The 20,364-nt window shown below is 28.4% G+C and overlaps 2 protein-coding genes, 1 long non-coding RNA gene and 1 pseudogene across 3 annotated transcripts; 2 read left to right on the plus strand and 2 right to left on the minus strand.

Moving 5' to 3' along the window:
* Nucleotides 1-3,889: 3,889 nt before the first annotated feature.
* Nucleotides 3,890-5,909, minus strand: LOC113386984 (annotated as a pseudogene).
* A 922-nt stretch (nt 5,910-6,831) lies between these two features.
* Nucleotides 6,832-7,395, plus strand: LOC113386985. The gene is made up of 3 exons (XR_003368034.1): nt 6,832-6,885; nt 7,050-7,234; nt 7,305-7,395. It is a non-coding gene; the product is annotated as an uncharacterized LOC113386985 (long non-coding RNA).
* Nucleotides 7,396-8,664: 1,269 nt separating this feature from the next.
* LOC113386986 (GTP-binding protein 128up) lies at nt 8,665-10,759 on the plus strand. The gene is made up of 8 exons (XM_026624741.1): nt 8,665-8,901; nt 8,966-9,086; nt 9,251-9,426; nt 9,638-9,877; nt 9,972-10,140; nt 10,215-10,344; nt 10,412-10,534; nt 10,639-10,759. Exons 1-8 carry the CDS (start codon nt 8,860-8,862, stop codon nt 10,739-10,741), a joined length of 1,104 nt encoding a protein of 367 aa, XP_026480526.1. The 5' UTR covers nt 8,665-8,859; the 3' UTR covers nt 10,742-10,759.
* A 529-nt stretch (nt 10,760-11,288) lies between these two features.
* LOC113386988 lies at nt 11,289-18,418 on the minus strand. The gene is made up of 3 exons (XM_026624742.1): nt 18,278-18,418; nt 13,253-13,435; nt 11,289-11,959 (listed from the first exon to the last, which is right to left on the minus strand). The coding sequence occupies exons 1-3, from the start codon at nt 18,294-18,296 to the stop codon at nt 11,532-11,534; spliced, it is 630 nt and encodes a 209-aa protein (XP_026480527.1). The 5' UTR covers nt 18,297-18,418; the 3' UTR covers nt 11,289-11,531.
* Between the last annotated feature and the right edge of the window lie 1,946 nt (nt 18,419-20,364).

The following is a 20,364-nucleotide window of genomic DNA, read 5'->3' on the forward strand; positions in this document are numbered from 1 at the left end:
TTCATTCGGCAAGTTAAAAAAAATTAAATTTAAAGTATGAACTATAAAACCCTAACGTCAATGTGTGAAATATATTTCAAAAACAATAGAATTGAAAAACAGAAATTATTCACGTGCGAGTCAAACAAAAAGCACATATCACTATTTATCAACTTTTATAATTTTAACAATTAGTTAAAGTTTAATATTTTTGAAACGCATATTATTTTTCATAACAATTTTCAATATCAGAATAACAAATACACAATACATTTATTCATATAACTTTATTTGTAATTGTAAATAAATAGTATGTTAGTTTGTATTTTTAAGAAAATCCAGAAAAATCAGGTTACTACAACTATTCATCTGTGAAATTGTACCTTTAGTTCGAAATAAACTGCAGAACCAACTATTTCTCATGGGCACTGCCCTTTCCTAGCGAGACCCGAATGAAATAATCATAAAAAGGTCAAATGTATTTGTCCGGAATACATTCGAACTATTTTTGTTCGGAAATCGAATCAAAGGTGAGATTTTCTTTGCCGTAGATTTCGATCGTACGAATTCTATTGGATTAATTTACTTGCTAATTTTACGTGCATATATACACACACATATTACACATATATATATATATATATATATATATATATATATATATATGTTAAAGTAGTTAATTTTGATGTTGAGAAATATGAGTAAGTTCTTCAAGGGCATACATCAAATAAAAGGCAAAGATTTAGAAGTTAATCTTTAATTTTTCCAAACGTTTCGACATAGTATTTTATGTCATCATCAGTGGATATAAATATGGTCTTACATCAGTAGCTAGCGCTAGGAACACAATTTTGCACTATCATATATACATTAACTTGTTTTTTTATATATTAATTTGTTGAACAGAGTATGGCAAAATATTTGTGAAATATATAATATATTTTGCACAGAGAACGTAGTAAACCATATTTATATCCACTGATGATGACATAAAATACTATGTCGAAACGTTTGGAAAAATTAAAGATTAACTTCTAAATCTTTGCCTTTTATTTGATGTATGCCCTTGAAGAACTTACTCATATATATATATATATATATATATATATATAATTTAATGATCTGCGAAATTCCTGGTGTGAAAGCACCCTTGATTATTTGTTACTTATTATTCGCATTTCCAAATTTCCACCTCCACGTCTTCCGGTTGTTAAATCCCCGGCATTGTCAATCATCTACATTCTTCTTCTTCAAAGTCTTCTCAGTTCTTCTATTTCTCTATTTCTTCAATATGAATCCGATCCAGTTTCCTTTAATTTCCTTAAGCCGGCCACAGACGTAACTGTATACTTGCGCAACTGAATGAATGCGCAACCAGGCGTATTTTCACAGCGCCCACAGACGGTTCAAGTTTATGTTCAAGTACTTGCGCAAGCATATCACAAATGTCAAATAATAAATGTCAAAACATAACCTAAAAATATATCTTTTTTATTAATTTATGCATTTACAGGATCAGAAGAGAATTCAAAGTGTTCAGAGGGCTAATTTAATAACTTTTAATTATCGATAACTTCATAAACTTGTATTATGAATTCGCTACAAAGTAAAATTTAAAACGGGACATGTGCTGCCACACGCGGCCAACGAATGAACTTGCCGACTTGAATGATTGCGCAATTAAAATAATGAAAAAGTGCTCATGCCTACTCGCTTGCACCAGTCTGTCAAGTTGCGCAAAAAACACTCCACAGACGCTACAGAATACATGCGCAAGTCGCAGGTTGCGCAAGTATACAGTTACGTCTGTGGCCGGCTTTAGTAAAGTTCTTACTTCTCACACCCTCCATAGCTCTTCTTTATTTGTTTTTTGTTCTTATTTTCTATTTCAAAGTTCCACTAAATGATAAAAAAATTCAGAACAAAGAAACGGTCCGGCCAATCTTCAACAAAAACTAATCAGCACGATTTTCAACTAATATCTTTCGTATAATTTTTGAAATTTTAAAATTGGAGATGATTTTTGACTAAAATGTGGGAACAAAATAAATTTTGCACTCATCTGTTAGTTATAAAAATTATGTTCATCCAATAATCCGAAGTTATTTTTTTTTAATTTTTTTTTTTTTGCAATTCGTTTCAAATATAATTTTATGTCGTTAAAATAAACATTACAAAGGTATTCGAGTTTGTTTGAAATAATTTTCTTTATTTGATAAACGATTCGTGAAAGGCTACACTTTTCGATTATATTAAAATTAAAGTCAGTCAATATTTAAAAAGAAGTAAATAAAAGTTAGTTATAAAAATTATGTTCGTCCAATAATCCGAAGTTATTTTTTTTAAATTTTTTTTTTTTTGCAATTCGTTTCAAATATAATTTTATGTCGTTAAAATAAACATTACAAAGGTATTCGAGTTTGTTTGAAATAATTTTCTTTATTTGATAAAAGATTTGTAAAAGAACACACTTTTGGATTATATTAAAATTAAAGTCAGTCAATATTTAAAAAGAAGTAAATAAAAGTACTATGAAGGGAAGAAATTCACCATATAATCATTATATGAAAATACGGATTTATAAAGAAATAGTTAAAGAAAAGTCATAATATATATATTTTTGAATAAATATTGCATACATAAAATTAAAAATGCAAGTATAAAATACAATATTATAAAAGCAAATATATAAACTTTACAAATGTCAGTCTCAAAAACTTAATGAGAATCTTGCTATCATATTTTATATTTCCATGCTTTTTAATGTTCAACTATACATTAGAATATTTAATTTCATTTTTCTTGCTATTTTTTTTTCATATTATAATAATTCAATTTTTGTTTTCACAAATAAGTTTATAAAAATAATTTAATTCAACAATTAAAAGGCATAAAAAATCTCTTTTGTATAACATGCATTAATTTTATGGCTATTATATTATAATTGAAGATAACGTTTAATATTAAATTACTTATATCATTTTATCTCTTTTTATTTGGGGAATTCAGAAGCACATTATAGAACTCAGCAGTACTATTATGCTCATTATTGTAGTGTAATATATACATAATTATAATATACATAATCATATTGCAATTAAATAGATTTTATATTATAATTATAATATTTAATTTATAAAAAAAATGTATTATAAAAATCTATTTATGTTCTTAATAAATATAAGAGTACACTGAAAAACTATTTTTAATTTTTTGGCAAATCAACAAAATCAGCAATATTATCATGTGACTTATTATTGACAAACAATAAATTTTTAAAAAGTTGTCATTTTACAGTTAAATTTGTAATATATTTATTTATATCATTATTTATAAAATATTATTAGTATTATATATATACACATTCATATTAAAGTATTATGAATTTACAGAAGGTTCAAATTATCCGTTTAAAACAAATTTACTAACACAAATATATTATATGAAGATTGGATTATCCAGCATTGAAACATATTGTTAGAAAATATTTGTCGTCAATTCATCAAAAGAAAAAATAAATATCAAAGATCATGGGATTATTTATTGTATGTTTTGAACACTATGTGTAATCATTCAGTAGCTCAAACATATAAAAAACAGTTATTTCCAACATTTTTAATTCCTTTAATATCAGCATTCAAACTGAAGATTTTCTTTGATTTTATGAACTTTATCTCATTTCATCATATTGTGAAGATTTAGCTATTAGTAAAGCTCTTACAAAATAGTTGTCACATATTTATTAGAGCATTTTGTTCCAACAAGTCTTACAATAAGTAATTTTTTTTTTCATTTTACTAATGTCACATTTATACATTTATAAAATTACCCATTCTTTTCACAAACTTTAAATACATACATTGTAATCAAATGCACATACACAAAACAAACATGCAAGAATATGCACACACATACACACATCATTTATAACACAAAAATCTGTTTGTTTCTATAAAATTATTTCATTATCCATTTAAATATTTAACACTGTAAATATCCATTAACTCAATCACAAAGATACTTTCGGATTAGTCTCTAATATGAGACCCTCACTTTGCTGTACGTCATAACGCATCAAATGACTGACACGTTCCATAACACAACTGGCAGATAAGCGTGCTTCAGCATCATGATCCCAGCACTCTTCCATAGTGTTGCACATGGTTGCTAAACCTGGATGTTGTTTCCACTGATCTAAAATTGCTGGTCGTACTTTCTTTGTTACAACTGCTTCCTGCATCTCTTCTAATGTTGGATGTGTACCAACTTCTGCTTCAAATGGTAATTTGTACTCTGGACAAGCAATTCCTTGGTCAGAGCATCTGGAAGCTAATTCCCAAAGAACTAAACCACATGCATACATATCGATTCTCAAAAATGCATCCAATGTGAAATTTATGGCTCCTTCTAATACCTCAGGAGCCATGTAACGACGAGTTCCAACTTGTCCATGTGTATCACCACAGGCCTTTCCTGGTTGAAATATGAGGGCCAATCCAAAATCAGCAATACAAGCGCTCATATCAGCTTTCAAGAGAACATTCTTACTCTTGAAATCACGATGAGCAACAGCAGGTTTTATTTCCATTCCTTTTGGTCCTGGAATTACATCATGCAAGTGAGTTAATCCTCTTGCCATAGATTCTGCTATGCGGCCCATTTCATTCCAAGTCACAGTATGAGCTTTCAGATAATCGCATAATGATCCTCGATGATGGTATGCTGTCACAAGCCAAAATTCTGTGTGAAGGTGATCACCTCGCTTCTCTACACCAATGTATTCAAGTATCAGGATGACACATATTTGGAAGTTTGAATATTTCCTGCTCTGCCAGCCAGGATTGTTGATCCTGAACTGGAAAAATTTTAACAGCAACTTCATCGTCATTACGTTTTGCACGCCAAACTGATCCAAAACGACCTGAAGCTTTTACCTCTAGCAATTGAATATGGCCGAGATCTTCAGTCGGTGACTGAGGTATTGTAGGAAGTAAAGCTTGTGTTGGAGACTCATGGTAATTAACCTTGCATGTTTTCAAAAAATAATAGACCACAAATATAATGCCAAAAGCTAAAAGCAGAGCTAGGCATGTGAATAATAATATATGAAATACTGTATGACCAGGTTTAGTTGCAGGATGATTGACTACTGGCCGTTCAGTAGAAAGTTCTTTACGAGATTCAAATCTTTTATTGCAATAGTCACCTTCACAGCAACAAAACAAATAACCATTTCTAGTCTCATGTGCTTTAGCAACACATTCATTTTTTTTGTAGCAGTCTTCACCACTGGAAAAGCATCCTTTCATATGAATTATAGGCTGCTTGGTAGCATTGTCAACTTTCCATAAAACAAAACATTGAAAATGTTTTATACCCTCTGTATAAACACATTCTTCAGAGTCAATTTTGCACTTTTCTTGGTCTATACTGTGATCATCTGGATTGTTACATTTTTCATTGTAATATTCACAAAACATAGAGCCTTGAAAGGATTGTCTATTGTCATCAATTGCTGCTTTACTATAAACATTTTGAATGCACAAACAGAAAAACACTTCTAAAATTAAATAATACAGAGCGAATTTTGTCATTGTAAAATATCTTAACGATGCTTAATTTAATAGAACTTATTGCTCAGCATTGTCATTATCCATAAGCTCGTTTTTGGAATTAAAGATAGTATAAAGTTTGAAGCCCTAAAAATACTATTCCATTATCGATGCATTGCTAACATATTAATAAATGTCTTACATTATCAAATATTCTTTAAAAAAATCATATAACCTAAGAGACAAAAATAAAACTTACACTTGCTTTCGACACTTTAAAACCAATAAAATTTAATCTTTGTTTATAAATGTATTTGGTTTCCCATAACTCTATGAATAAGCAATGCTCACATATTCACACTCACAATTTATATCGTATTATTGTATTATTGTATACAGCTTGTTCTCATAATCAGAAACTGGGTTTAATAACAAAGATGAAAGAGAAAACAAGATGGCTGTCTCTTCTCGTACTTCGTAAACAAGAATTTTTGAAATAGAACAAATAACAACTTAAGAAATGAAACACGAATTAAAAATTAAACAAATTGACAACTTCTGTACAGTTGTCAATTTAAAATGCTAAATTATAACTAATCAGGCGGAAGAGAATAGTTTCTTTTTATGCAATAATTATGTTTTGAGTTCTTATCTTGAAGCAAATGATGAGCAAATTTACGCTTGTTTTCTGAATTTGATTTGAAAATATAGCCATAAATATAGCATTTAAAATTTAATTATTCATTCCTATTATATAAAAAAAATCGAATCAAAGTATGGGATTTGGAGGACTTTAATTTGATTATTCATATGCAGTCATGGATAATATATAGATAATAGTTTAAATGGTTTATACTTTCCAGAAATAATATAAAAAAAATGTAAACTGTCTGAAATGGTTGTAAATTGTTCGAGAGTGTTGTGAATTTCCCGCAAATGCAGTTTTTGCATAAATCTTGATTCGAATTCGCGCTTCGCGCGGAGACTATCTTTATCTTTGATTTCTGTGTTTCTGTGTGCATGGCCGGTAATCTCCGAACAAATGAAGATTACCGTGTTTTGAAATGGATTGGTATTTGAATAGTTCGAAGGATGGCGCTACGATTTCCAATTTCATTGATCTAGCAGCTGGCTTGTTGATCTACATTGATTTGATCGGCCATCTTCTATAAGTTGTCAAATTGTCATCGCGTATTGTAGTTGAGATTTTCTGTGATTGTTTATATATAATTATGTTTTGGTGAATACTTTTTTCATTTATTATTAAGTTAAAATGATAAAGTGTTATGTGCCAAATTGTTATAACCCCAAATATAATAAAAAAATGCATGTTTTTCCGGCATCTAATTATCAGGTATGTATATAATGATGTATTATGCATATAATGAATATGTATCATCACAATACTATTAAAATGTTATATATATATATATATATATATATATATATATATATAAATATAAATATATATTTATATATATATTTGTGTGTAAAAAGATGCTTTCAATTTGGATGCAGAGGGCGAATAATCTTTTAATGGATGACCTAACTCTTCGGTTTGTGGCACAAATCAACGATAATTTGAAATCGAAACCAAATAGAAGTGTCTCCTTTACGGCAATAACAAAATAGTTTTCAAGTCACTGGAGAATGCTCTGATACAGAACCAGAAGAACAATCTGCAACTCCAAGGACAAAGCCAAGTAATTATAACTCTAAATACTTCAATAACATTTGCAAAAAAATATTAATAAATGAATCTTATGTTCTTAGGAGATGGAAGCCTAAACACCTTGAAAAAGATTTTTGCAGCACCTCTAAGATTGTGAAGTGCAGGTTAAAAGTCACCTATTCTGACACCAGTTTTCCGAAAAGGTATTTTTTCATACTAATTGCAGCAAAAATATTTAATATGATAATTACAATATCTTCAATTAATATGATATAACAATATATTCAATAGAAGTCCTTGATGGTAGCTGCAAATCGCCGCAGAATGCAATGATAAGGCGTAGGAGTGCCTTAACACCCAGAAGATGTATGATACATCAAATTTTGTTTCGGGATTAAAATGCAATGCAATAATTTAAAGGATAAATTCCAACAGAGTATACAATGTTCTGAGAAGTTTTCAAATATTCCGGAAACTTAAAATGTAAGGGCAAGAATTTTGATAATGTCTCAATTAAGAGAGCATACTCAAAGACCAGACAGTTTATAAAGCGCAAGGGTTTAGTTATAGTTTTAACTAAACCTCCTTGCAATAAAAACTGGATTAAAACGATAGATAGATTTGAGCTACAATTGGTATAAATTAAAAGTAGTTCAGGGTTTTGGTTACTTACGTTTAAAAACACTTATACAGAAACTATTCAAAGATTTCGTCAAATATAACTTTATTAATGATTGATTAGATAGCAAAATAACTATTAAGTGGAGAGATAATAAACAAGAATGTCTCGTAAATGAATTTTAATCCTAGGAATTTAGTTTTATCTCAATTTGGATATCAATATATATATGTTTTGTTTTTAGGATTATTTTGTTTGGAAAGTATTCATTCTTTTTTAAAAATGTGCTGTTCTTTTTATCCTTTTAAATTATTGCATTACTTGTCATTCCTTCTAAATTTGTCATTACATCATCAATACTCCTTCTTACTTACTTCTTAGTTTTTAAGTTTTTAATATATTATTATTAGTCATTAAGTAATTAATATGAATAAGTTATTAATAGAATAAGTACTTTAAAAATATGTCTGTAATATACTTTAATTAATAGTAGTCAGTTATTTCTGTTTAGTTTATAATTCTTCAAAAATATGTCTGTGATATATTTGAAAATATATTTTGTATTTCGTATGTTTTGTTCTTATTTCAAATAATATTTTTTTTCAGATTTTTGGGCTGTATTGATTTGATGTACAAATGTAGAAGTAATACCAGGGGTTAATTTACATACTGTATGTACATGTGCTGCCATGTAGCGATCTATTCGTAAATTAAAATGAGTGTAACGTCAAATGGCCCGAGATAGCGATCTATTTATGCTTATCTATCTATGTGTGCTATTTATGCTTATTTATCTATGTCTGTGTGTTTGCTCTTAATTATTTCCGTCTACATAATATCTGTTCTATGCCACGGTGATATGATACAATACGAACTGTCAAAGTGAAATTTGGACAAAAAGCACATGCATAAACTTTTGCCAACGTAGAAAAGCGTCTGTATATTTTTCAAATTCTACTATCTAATATATTAATATACTTCATTACACATATAATTTATAACTATTTTCCAAATTCTATTTCAAAGTTTATTTCAAGATGAGTACTATATTGGAAAAGATAGCAGCTATAGAGGCGGAGGTATTTTTAGGTTATCTATAACTATGCAAAAGTCAAGGAATAAAATGTTTATTGACAATTTTAGATGGCACGTACCCAAAAAAATAAAGCAACATCTGGTCACTTAGGGTTATTGAAAGCTAAACTCGCCAAATTAAGACGCGAGCTAATTACCCCCAAAGGAGGTGGCGGAGCAGCTGGTGAAGGTATATACAAATCAGTGCATTCAGAGACTTAATGAATTCAAAACTACATATTTTTTTATCATTCTGAAACATACTATAGCAATATTTCATGTAAAACATTTTTTTTATCATTTGTACTAGTGCCTGAAGTAAAATTTAACAATATTTTCTGGTAATTTCATTAGGTTTTGATGTCGCTAAAACTGGAGATGCAAGAATAGGTTTTGTTGGATTTCCTTCAGTTGGAAAGTCTACACTTTTATCAACTTTAGCAGGAGTTTATTCAGAAGTGGCAGCTTATGAATTTACCACTTTAACAACTGTTCCAGGTTGTATTAAATACAAAGGTGCTAAAATTCAAGTGAGTTATGGTTTATGGTATGAGACCATGTTAATTGGTACATTATTCATAAATTAATAATTTCTTTAATGCAATACACTATAATATAATCAGAATAAATCTCTAACTAAAACACTTTGGCTAAATAAGTGATATTGCTTAAGAATATTATTTGCAGTTTCCAACCAACAACGATTAATCTATGAATCAATTGTTTTATAAATTATTTTAGTTATTGGATTTACCTGGAATCATTGAAGGTGCTAAAGATGGCAAGGGTCGTGGTCGTCAAGTAATCGCTGTAGCACGTACATGTGGATTGATTTTCATTGTGCTGGATGTGTTAAAACCTTTGCAACATAAAAAACTTCTTGAACATGAATTGGAAGGATTTGGCTTAAGACTCAATAAACAACCACCTAATATTCACTACAGGAAAAAGGATAAAGGAGGAATTAATCTGAATGTGACTGTAAGGATATAATATTAAACATGCTATGAAAGTTATTACTGTCTAACTTTACATATTAGTTTTATATAAATCGTTTTGTTTTTCTTTTTTTCAGTGTCCACAATCAGAATTAGACTTAGAAACTGTGAGAACTATTTTATCAGAATACAAAATTCATAATGCTGATATCACTCTACGTTACGATGCTACCAGCGATGATCTTATAGATGTTATTGAGGGAAATCGCATATATGTCCCTTGCATATATTTATTAAACAAAATAGGTATATTTGAACATAAAAATATAAATTCTCTTTTTAATTAGAAAATTTACTTATTATGTTAAATATTTACATAGATCAAATAAGCATTGAGGAATTAGATGTTATTTATAAAATTCCCCATTGTGTTCCTATTTCTGCACATCATCGTTGGAATTTTGATGATCTGCTTGAGAAAATGTGGGAATATTTAAAATTGGTTCGCATGTAAGTGTCTACTTATAATATTTTTTTTGTTATTGGTAATGAAATCTAAGACTTTAACAACCTTTAGTTATACAAAGCCAAAAGGACAACTGCCAGATTATAACTCGCCTATAGTACTACATAGTGATCGAACAAGTGTTGAGGATTTCTGCAATAAGTTGCACAGAACCATTGCTAAAGAGTTCAAATAGTAAGTATTATTAAAGAAATGTTTCGTATATTTGATAATATAGTAGCTGTATTGATTGATAACCAACCTTAAAAAAATTTATCATCACTCAATTTCACTTTAAGTGCATTAGTTTGGGGGTCATCTGTTAAACATCAACCGCAAAAAGTCGGAAAGGATCATGTGCTTTGTGATGAAGATGTAGTGCAAATTGTGAAGAAAGTGTAATTACAGTTAATGCTGAAAGAAAAAATATTATCATTAAGCATGATTTATCATATTTGTATATATCAAAATATCCTTTTTGGATTAAAAGAGTGTATTTTTACACTAATTAATTATGCTATTTTAATGAGTGAGAAATATAAAACGAGTTTTGAAAAGCAAGGTCTTTAAAGTTTCCAAAATATATGAAGTACAAGTAGAGAATATGTTTTGCTTCTAAAATCACTTAGAGCTTTACGAACAACTGATAAATGCATGGATATTAATGTCTGTTGCATAGTTTTCATATTTATAAATTCAGTCCACACATTCTTCTAAAATTATGAACAAATTATTAAATTTTCTAAGTATGCAAATCAATATTTTATATAACTTGAATAAATTTTAATAAACACAGGTATTATATGAAAAGGATTAAAATAAAAAGGTGTTTTTCGTTAATATACTTTTAACTTACTTATAACATTTATATTTATTGAATATCTTACATTAAATTTAATAACACAAGATTTAAGGCATAAGTAACCACTCAGGTAATTGTGCGATTTATATTCATGGAACATGCAATGAAATATTCAACAATATTATAGCAATCGTGTTCACACCTATTGAAAACACCAAAAGATATTGTAATGCTATTGTTTGAAAAATTATTAGTTTGAAGCTTCAAATCACACATTCATTGACTTGTAATAAATCCATTCTCCGACAAACTCAGAGAGCTATAATTATCAGCAAATCTGCATATTTCATTTAAAATAGACATAAAATTTAGCAAGATAAATTAAGCAAGCTATTTAAATAAGCCTGCAGTTGCTTTTCCAAGAAGGCCTTGAGCACCAGAAGCTGCATTATCTGTAGCTCCGTGAATTTTTCCAGCGGCGTCGGCTACAGTTTTTCCAATTTGTTCTCGTTTTCCATCGATAAACTGATCAGCTTCTTTTATTTTTGAATCCACTGCGCTGCTCGCGGCGTGCATCGTATTATCGATGGCGCTTTCGGCTTGTTTCAACGTATTATCGACGAAGCCAGTAGTTTGATCAACTGTACTGTCCATTGCTTGTCCGACATTTTTCAATGTACCATCCAGTGTCTCTCCTGCTTGTTTTAATTTGGCATCGGCTGCATTTGTAACATCTTGAACTTTGCCATCGATAGCCTTTTCTGCTTTAGAAAACTCTTCATCAAAGGCATCAATCGCAGTCTTCTTGGCATCGTTAGCTGCAAACAAAGTTAACATTATTCAAAATGCGGTTTATTTCTGATAATGCGTCCTTTTCCAATAAATCATGCTCATATTTTGATTAATTTTGTTCCACGTTGAAAAGTATTCTTGAAATTATTATTTGCAGCCAAATAGTCGAAATAAAAAACTATAATTATGTACGTTTCAACAACGTATGTGTATCATCGTTCAGAAAGTAAACCAGAAAAAAATTAAACACATTGTTTTATAAAAGCCGCAACTAGCTGTAAGTTGAATTCTGTCTTAAGGCAATTAAGGCAACGTGCCTTAAGGCAAATTGCTGGTACTTCCCGCACCGCAATTCAAAATTCGAGTAATTAAAAATAATCAATAAAAGTTGATCAATGATTTGAAACTTTTAATAGAATTTCGAACCATATTAAATCATTCTATCCTAGTTTGAAATATTTTGGAAATTCTGAACTTTTTTTCAAAGCAATCGTACTGCTTTAACTGCATAAAGACGAAATATCGAAGCGCGTAAGCGCCGCGTCGCCGTCTAACGCGTAAACATTAGTACGGAACCCATAGGAATGTAAACAAAATTTATACTTATTGTTAAAATCTCTATAAAATATCTAATTATTTGATGTGCATATGTGCAAAGTCGTTGGACCTGCCTTTCCAAAAATTTGAACAGTTCTTCATTTAGTCAATACAAATAAAATATTTTTTTAATTATTCAAATCGGACGCTCCGTTCTCTTAAAAACTGAGTTACCGTTTTCGGCACTTTTTGCCCCGATCTGCGGAACGGCTAGACCTGCCTTCGCCAAAAACTAATCAGCACGTCTCCTTATCAATACGAATCGAATGTTTTTTGAATTATTCAAATCGGTTGATCCGTGTTCCCGAAATCGTCGACGAAAATTTGTATCCGCACATACATACATACATACACGCACACACACGCACATACACACACACATACATCCATTTTTTCTAAGGAATGCCAAAATGTTCAGAAGGTTTTGAAACGTAAAGATCTATAAACATTTTCATTTTCGATTTTTTTGCGATTACTATAACTTTCCCTACGGGAAGTTAAAAAACAAAACTTTGTGTAAAGTTTATAATAAGCAAGCACAATTTTTAATTAAAATAAAATAAAATAAAAATATTTTTTTCGGTTCCGTAACAACTTATTTTAAATAATTATAATTATCATAATAAATTTAATTGTTAAAAATATTTATCAATTAAATTTATTATGACAATAGCATATCAAAAGATATTTTACAGTTTTTTTTTTGTTTTTTTTTTAGTTACCAGTTTCGGCTGCTTTTGTTTCAAGTTCCGATTTCGTTTGATTAAATGTTTCAGCGGTTTTACGAGCCTGCTCGGCGATTAGTTCTTCTGCCGCCCTTTTCTTTTCTGCTGCCAATTCTTCCGCTTCCTTCTTCTTCTTTTCAAAAAGATTTTCGGCTTTAGCCCCGATGTTCTTTAGTGATGCTATTATTTAAAAAAACACAGTTTATTTTTATACTAGCCTAATATGAAAATTAATATATAAAAACGCGTAAATTTCGTAAAACATTCGTAAATTACGATATTAATAAATTTACTTCAAACAGATAAATATACATATATAAATAACGATAATATACATATTTTACATAATTTTATAATCTCAAAGAAACGATGACCTCAAAGGTATACCATGCTGCGTCATATTTATATCAATGAACTCGTTTCTTTCTACATTCATATATATATTATGCATACATAAACACACATATTATAAAGCAAAGCTGATCTCATATAATGAACAAACAAGATTTTTTTCAGGATTTAATCATTTTTGTTGCAGATATGGTTAAGTAGTTTTAATATATTGCACAGAAATCTGTACACCAATATTCTAGAATTTCTGTAGCCCCAGATGGTATAGTTGCGCCATTTATTTATTTAAACATTATTTATTTATTGGCTATTACTTTAAATTATTTATATAATATATCCTATTGATGACGAATTGTACTCGATAAAATATTTTCTGCAAGGTTGCATTCATATATAATCATTAAATGCATGTGCTTTTATGTAACACAATCACGCTACCGTTAATACACGAATAGCATTTCTTTTTTCGCATATTTTTAGCAATTTTAGAACTTATATAAATGTTAATGGAACAAATATAGAATGAATGAATAAAACAAGTAGATCTAGTGATAAAATTCCAGTAAAATGCAAACGAAACATGCTCGAAGAAGTTACCGTAAAATAATTCGTTAATTCATCTAGGTATCTGCTATAACAACAAATAAGTAATGTTTTATTTCTCAAATAAATTTGTTATTAATTGTGTGAGATAATAAGGCAGGCAGGAGGACATCAAGCTGACCAAAGGTTTAAATGATAAATTATAATTAATCATTTAAACCTTTGGCCTTATTATCTCACATAATTGTTAACAAATTTATTTGAGAAATAAAACATTACTTATTTGTTGTTATAGCAAATACCTAGATGCCAGATTAGCCAAAGTATAAAAAGTTCAAATTAAAAAAAAAAAACAATGTAATATAATAAGAGATATGTAACATTTTTGAAGATCATTGAACCTATATTTAAAAGCACAACATATGAAACAAATAAATTATAATTAAAAGATTAAAACTACAAATAAACCTAAAGATAATTTCTTCATTAAATTGTATCATTATTGCAAGGCTGCCTAATCAATGTGATCGAATTAAAAAAAATATTAGGTTGCTTTCGTATTACAAAAAAAATCATATAATGAATAATATTTCGCAAATATTATTAAAAATATAGCCAAAAAGTTTTGATTATTAATTTTAGTATATTACAAACGAATATATTTTTTTCATATTATTTTATATATCTTTGCTATATTTGATTTTAACATGAGAAGCCAGCGCAAGCCCATTAGGTTTATTTATCGATTTAAAAATATATATATATATATATATATACGTGGCTTACAATTTATGTCATTAGAAATATATGTACATATACATTTTTTATCCAGGTAATTAGTTATTGACCTTTCGCCCCTGTCCTACTTCAGTGTTAGGAAAAGCTTCCGAAAGTCGTGGCGACTTACTGGCACAATTTCAAGAAACTTACAAATCGATAACAACAACCCACACATTCGGAACATTTTCCGAATATCCTGTTAAGTTATATGTAACACTTGATCACACATATATCCAGGGTGAAGGCAAATTAATTAATTTGTATTGCTACGATAATTATAAAATTAAATATATCCTTCGTTTTTTTCGTTTTTTGTCTTCGTATGAAATTATATGCAAATGCACATTTAAAAATCCCAAAAAAATATTTTATAAATTTTTATATTAATAGTTTATGTATTAATATAAATTTTTATATTCATAGTTTATGTTTTAAAAATTTTAAATTATATAGAGCATAAGAAATAAATATAAATCTATTTTATTTACAAGATATTAAATAAGTTTAACCGAGAATTAGAAATAATTCCTGATTATTTTTTCCTTTAAAAACTTAGGTCCCACAATACACATGTGTATTGTGGGACCTAAGTTATTGCAATAATCACTACGATCTTGTGTAATTATTATAAAATACTTTGTTTTTGTAATCAATTGATAATATAGAATTTTTTGAACTCAGAGAAAAATGCGATCTAACTTTGAATACGAGAAAAATGTTTTTACAAAGTAGAGTTGAATTGAATTTAATTAATAATTTCTCTATTACAATATTTATGTATGTAGAATTCTAAATATTTATTGGTATCAAAATTAATTCGGAACATAACGTGATGTAGTGTGCGATCAACAATGTATAATTAAAATAGCTAAATTACAAATGAATAATATAACAAAAATTTTTCAGATGCCTTTGGCATACAAAAGCTTCTCGAAATTTCGGACAAATCGTCATTAAATTTTAAGCTATTTTATATAAATTTACACAATAATTAAAATAACCTAAACCAATGCCTATTGTTTTTTATCGCCTTCAACAGGATTGATTTTCATAGGTTCATTATAATTAATCTACAAAACCCTTCATGAAAAAATGTTTTTGCTTTTCTGGTCTCTTTAAACGAATTTAAACTTCGTGGTTTCTCAATTTTTCGTAATTCATAAAGAATATAACTAATATAATCATTTAATAATATAAAAACCATTTTCATGACCAACTGATGCACAGTTAGTGCAATTAGGAAAGTGTCATAAGATGATTTTTCATATTCTATGATCATATTATAGCGTGTATTATAGATAGATATTAAAGGTAATAGGTTTTAAGTCATAAATTTTAGTCATTTTAAGTCATTAAAAACTTGAAAATGTTGACACAAAATGCAGCAGAATTAATGAATCTACAAATTGTTCAGTGAAAAATATATGATTTCATAATTAGTGATTTTTAATTATCAGAATTTTCTTATAAGAAATTATATAATTTCGTATTTGTTCAGTGTCATGCATCCATAAATTACTAAATATTATTAAATAATATAATAAATATTTTATAATATAAAATCAAGTTTGTTTTCAAGATCCACTGCATATGCTGATTTTTTATGTAAGAAATAAATATAGTTGCTTATACTAAAGTTAATATTGATTAATATTAACTTTAATTTTCGTTGTAATGATTTCAAAAATAAATTGTGCTAACATAATTGTATTTTTAAGTAGATAAACTTAAATAAAATTTGCGGAAAGTAAATTATAGAACGTAGCTTCAAATAGTTTTAATTATGAAGAAAAACAGCGGAACAATAGAAATATTTTCAAATAGCGTTTACAACGAAATTTCATAATTATTTAGTTTAACGCTAACAAAGCAGATAAAAATGAACAGAGGAATGTCTTGTTTGTAGCTAATTGAAAAACTACTCATATCTATTTTTGTACTAATCCAATGTCTTAATTGAAACAAAATTTGTATTTGAGTTTATTATTATCGCGAACAAAAATGATTTTAATATGAATGCAAAAAGTAAAACGCCAAAAATTGAAATAATACCAGAAAAAAGTCGATATTTGAAATTATTATAACCTGTAGCATAACAGATTAGGGTTTGCTTCTTTGTTCGAGACCATAAAATCCATGTAACGGCCTTGAAATAGTTAATTGGATATTGCGTAGAATATTCATGACTTTTATATCACGTACAGAATATTATTCAACAAGTTCGTGGAATTGCAAACGTGGAAACATATAATTAATAAAATAATAATAAATTAAAATAATAAAAATATGTCAGAAATATTCCTTTCAAACTGCTAAAATGAATAACAAAACATTTCAAAAATAAAACTCGATATTAATAAACTAAGTTTGGAGAATGTAATCATTAGTTTTCAATAAAGCTTATTGTTAGATTTTTTTCAGGAAACTTTGTTAGTTAGAGACTCATTTCAAATATTAACAAATTATGAACAATTGATTTATTTGAAAATTTCAATGCTTAAGCTCAATAGCGATCACAAAATTGTGCGCGGGATTTATTAAATGCATTCCCGCCTTCGATGAAACAAAATTTATGGATGAAATTCTTGGCATTATGCACTTTATAGTCCAGTCATTTAAGCTTAAATTAACTAAGAATCTCGGAATTCGAGATAACCAGCTGTAAGTATGTAAATACTTGTATATTGACACCTAAAAGTTATCTCAAAACCCTACATATGGTAGGGTGTACGCAACATATGTAGGTTTTGAGACAACTTTTAGGTGTCAATATACAAGTATTTACAGACTTACAGCTAGGTATCTCGAATTCCGAGGTGAACTTACTATTCTGACTGGACTATTAAAAATTGCTGCATAACAAACCAAAAATACTATTGAAGTATAGTAAAAATTATGTCAGAAAAATGCCGTTCAAATAATCATCTGCATAAATAAATACAAAACAATTTCTATAATAGACAGAAATTGCTGCATAACAATGTTATAATAGACAAAAATTGCTGCATAACAAACCAAAAATACTATTGAAGTATAGTAAAAAATATGTCAGAAATATGCGTTTCAAACAATCATCTGCTTAAAAAAATACAAAACAATTTCTAAATGTTATAATAGACAAATCATTTCCTTATCTATGAGACAGATCGTCGCAACTTATGAAAATTATAAAATTAGATAAAAGTATTAAACTATCAACAAAATATCGTCCAAACCTCGAGTGGATATTTTCGTACTGTTACATTTAATCAATCAGTTCTATCGCTTATTAGGTTGAAGGTAACGTCCTAATTTAATCATATATTTATTTATAACAACTTGTTGAGATATAAAATCTCTTATCCTTACCTCCAATTCCGCCAAACATTTTAATGAACGATTTTTCTTTATTTCCCACGTGCAAATATTTCAAATATAAATAAATAATACGCACTTCACACAACCAAGGCGAAGGACTATTCGATTTCAACTACTCGTAGCTATTACGACACGCGCATCGCGGTACGTTTGTCCTCGAACCGAGATGACGTAATGTGCGCATGGGTGTATTTCAGAATGTACTGAAAGTAGAGAAAAAGAACAGAAACTGAACAATAATTCGTTTATTTCATTACAGAGCGAAGTGTTATGCTAACATAATTGTATTTTTAAGTAGATGAACTTATAAATTCGCGGGAAGTAAATTATAGAGCGTAGCTTCAAATAGTTTTAAACTATTTCAAAAAGATTTATCAATGTGAATGGATTTTTCAAAAAATAAATCTATGTTAATGTTATTCTATAGCAGTATGTTACATTTAGCATTTAAAGTTATTCCCACAGCGTCAGCAAAAAAGACATTTGGGGGTCTACGGATCACAATTCACCATGTTAATTAATGTCTGTTGTATCACGTTATTTGATCTTATAATATAGTAAGCCATATTTATAAAAGAATTTAAAAAGTAAAAAAAAACATTACATATTTATATCAAAATGTGTAAGTTGTATGAGGGTCTACGTCTTACAATGTCTACGTCGTAGGCATTCGCTTTATGGCCGAACAATCTTTAAACTTATAAAACCCTTATTAATTTACCGTAGGACAAGGTATACTAATCGCAAAAAATCGAAAATGAAAATTTTCATGTATCTTTACCTTTCAAAGACTTCTGAACATTTTGGCATACCTTAGAAAAAATGAACGTATGTGTGTGTGTGTGTGTTTGTGTGTGTGCGGATACAAAATTTAGTCAACGATTTCGGAAACATCGATCAACCGATTTGAATAATTCAGAAAGCATTCGATTCGTGTTGATAACGAGACGTGCTGATTAGTTTTTTGCAAAGGCAGATCTAGTCGTTTACGTCTAAACTCAGTTTTTAAGATAACAGGGCGTTCGATTTTAATAATACAGAAAACATTTCACTTGTATTAACAAGATAAAGAACTGATTAAATTTTTGGAAAGGCAAGCCTAGCGGTTTCGGAGATCTAGTAAAGAAAGTAAAAAATGCCATTTGGTGGTCCAAAATGCTCATTAGCAACTGATTAAATTTTTGGGAAGGCAGTCCTAGCGGTTTCAGAGATCTAGTAAAGAAAGTAAAAAAAGGCCATTTGGCGGTCAAAAATGCTCATTAGCCACTGATTAAATTTTTGGAAAGACAGGCCTAGCGGTTTCGGAGATCTAGTAAAGAAAGTAAAAAAAATGTCATTTGTCGATCAAAAATGCTCATATGCACATCAAATTATCAGATATTTTATGGAGATTTTATAATATTTATCAATTTTGTTAACATCTCTATAAGTAAATCAAAGCGATTGCTTCGAAAAAACGTTCAAAATTTCCAAAAAAATTTAAAATAAAAAAAACTTTTCCAAAATTTTTTTTATCCATAAAAGTCAATTTTTTTCAAAAATTGTAAATTTTTCAAAAACTTATTTTTTTTTCAAAGTTTAAAAAAAACTTTAATCTTTTTTAAAAAATTTAATTTTTGGTACGGGAAATTCCAACAATTTGCCTTGAAGCACGGTGCCATACACCACTAGTAATTATTTTAAATTTTATTAATAAATGCATTAACTTATCATATATTTTTACTTTAAAATTACATTAATAGTAATTATCTGTACTATAAGAAATTGATCTTAGAAATGAGTTTCCATATAATAAACAGAAGTTCCATTATAAACCAAAAATAGGGGTCCACGGCAGAAAACAGTTTGGAAACTTATGCTTTGAAGATTAAAAAGGATTATGAAGAATAGATCTAAGAATTATGATATAAGTTCCTGTAATTTAGTAAAAATTAAGGGTTGAAAGGTATTACAGGGTTAATGATGAAAAGCATTTCAAATTAGGTCTTTCGTTGCATAATCTTTACTAAAATTAACTGTTAAGTAGTTTAAAGATTATAAAAAAATTCCGTCTTTTGAAAAAAGTTTTAAACGGTTTA

The sequence above is a fragment of the Ctenocephalides felis genome, unplaced genomic scaffold (genome assembly GCF_003426905.1).
Source record: "Ctenocephalides felis isolate EL2017-DRISC unplaced genomic scaffold, ASM342690v1 CF-g0.4_SCAFFOLD_03571, whole genome shotgun sequence".
NCBI lineage: Eukaryota > Metazoa > Arthropoda > Insecta > Siphonaptera > Pulicidae > Ctenocephalides > Ctenocephalides felis.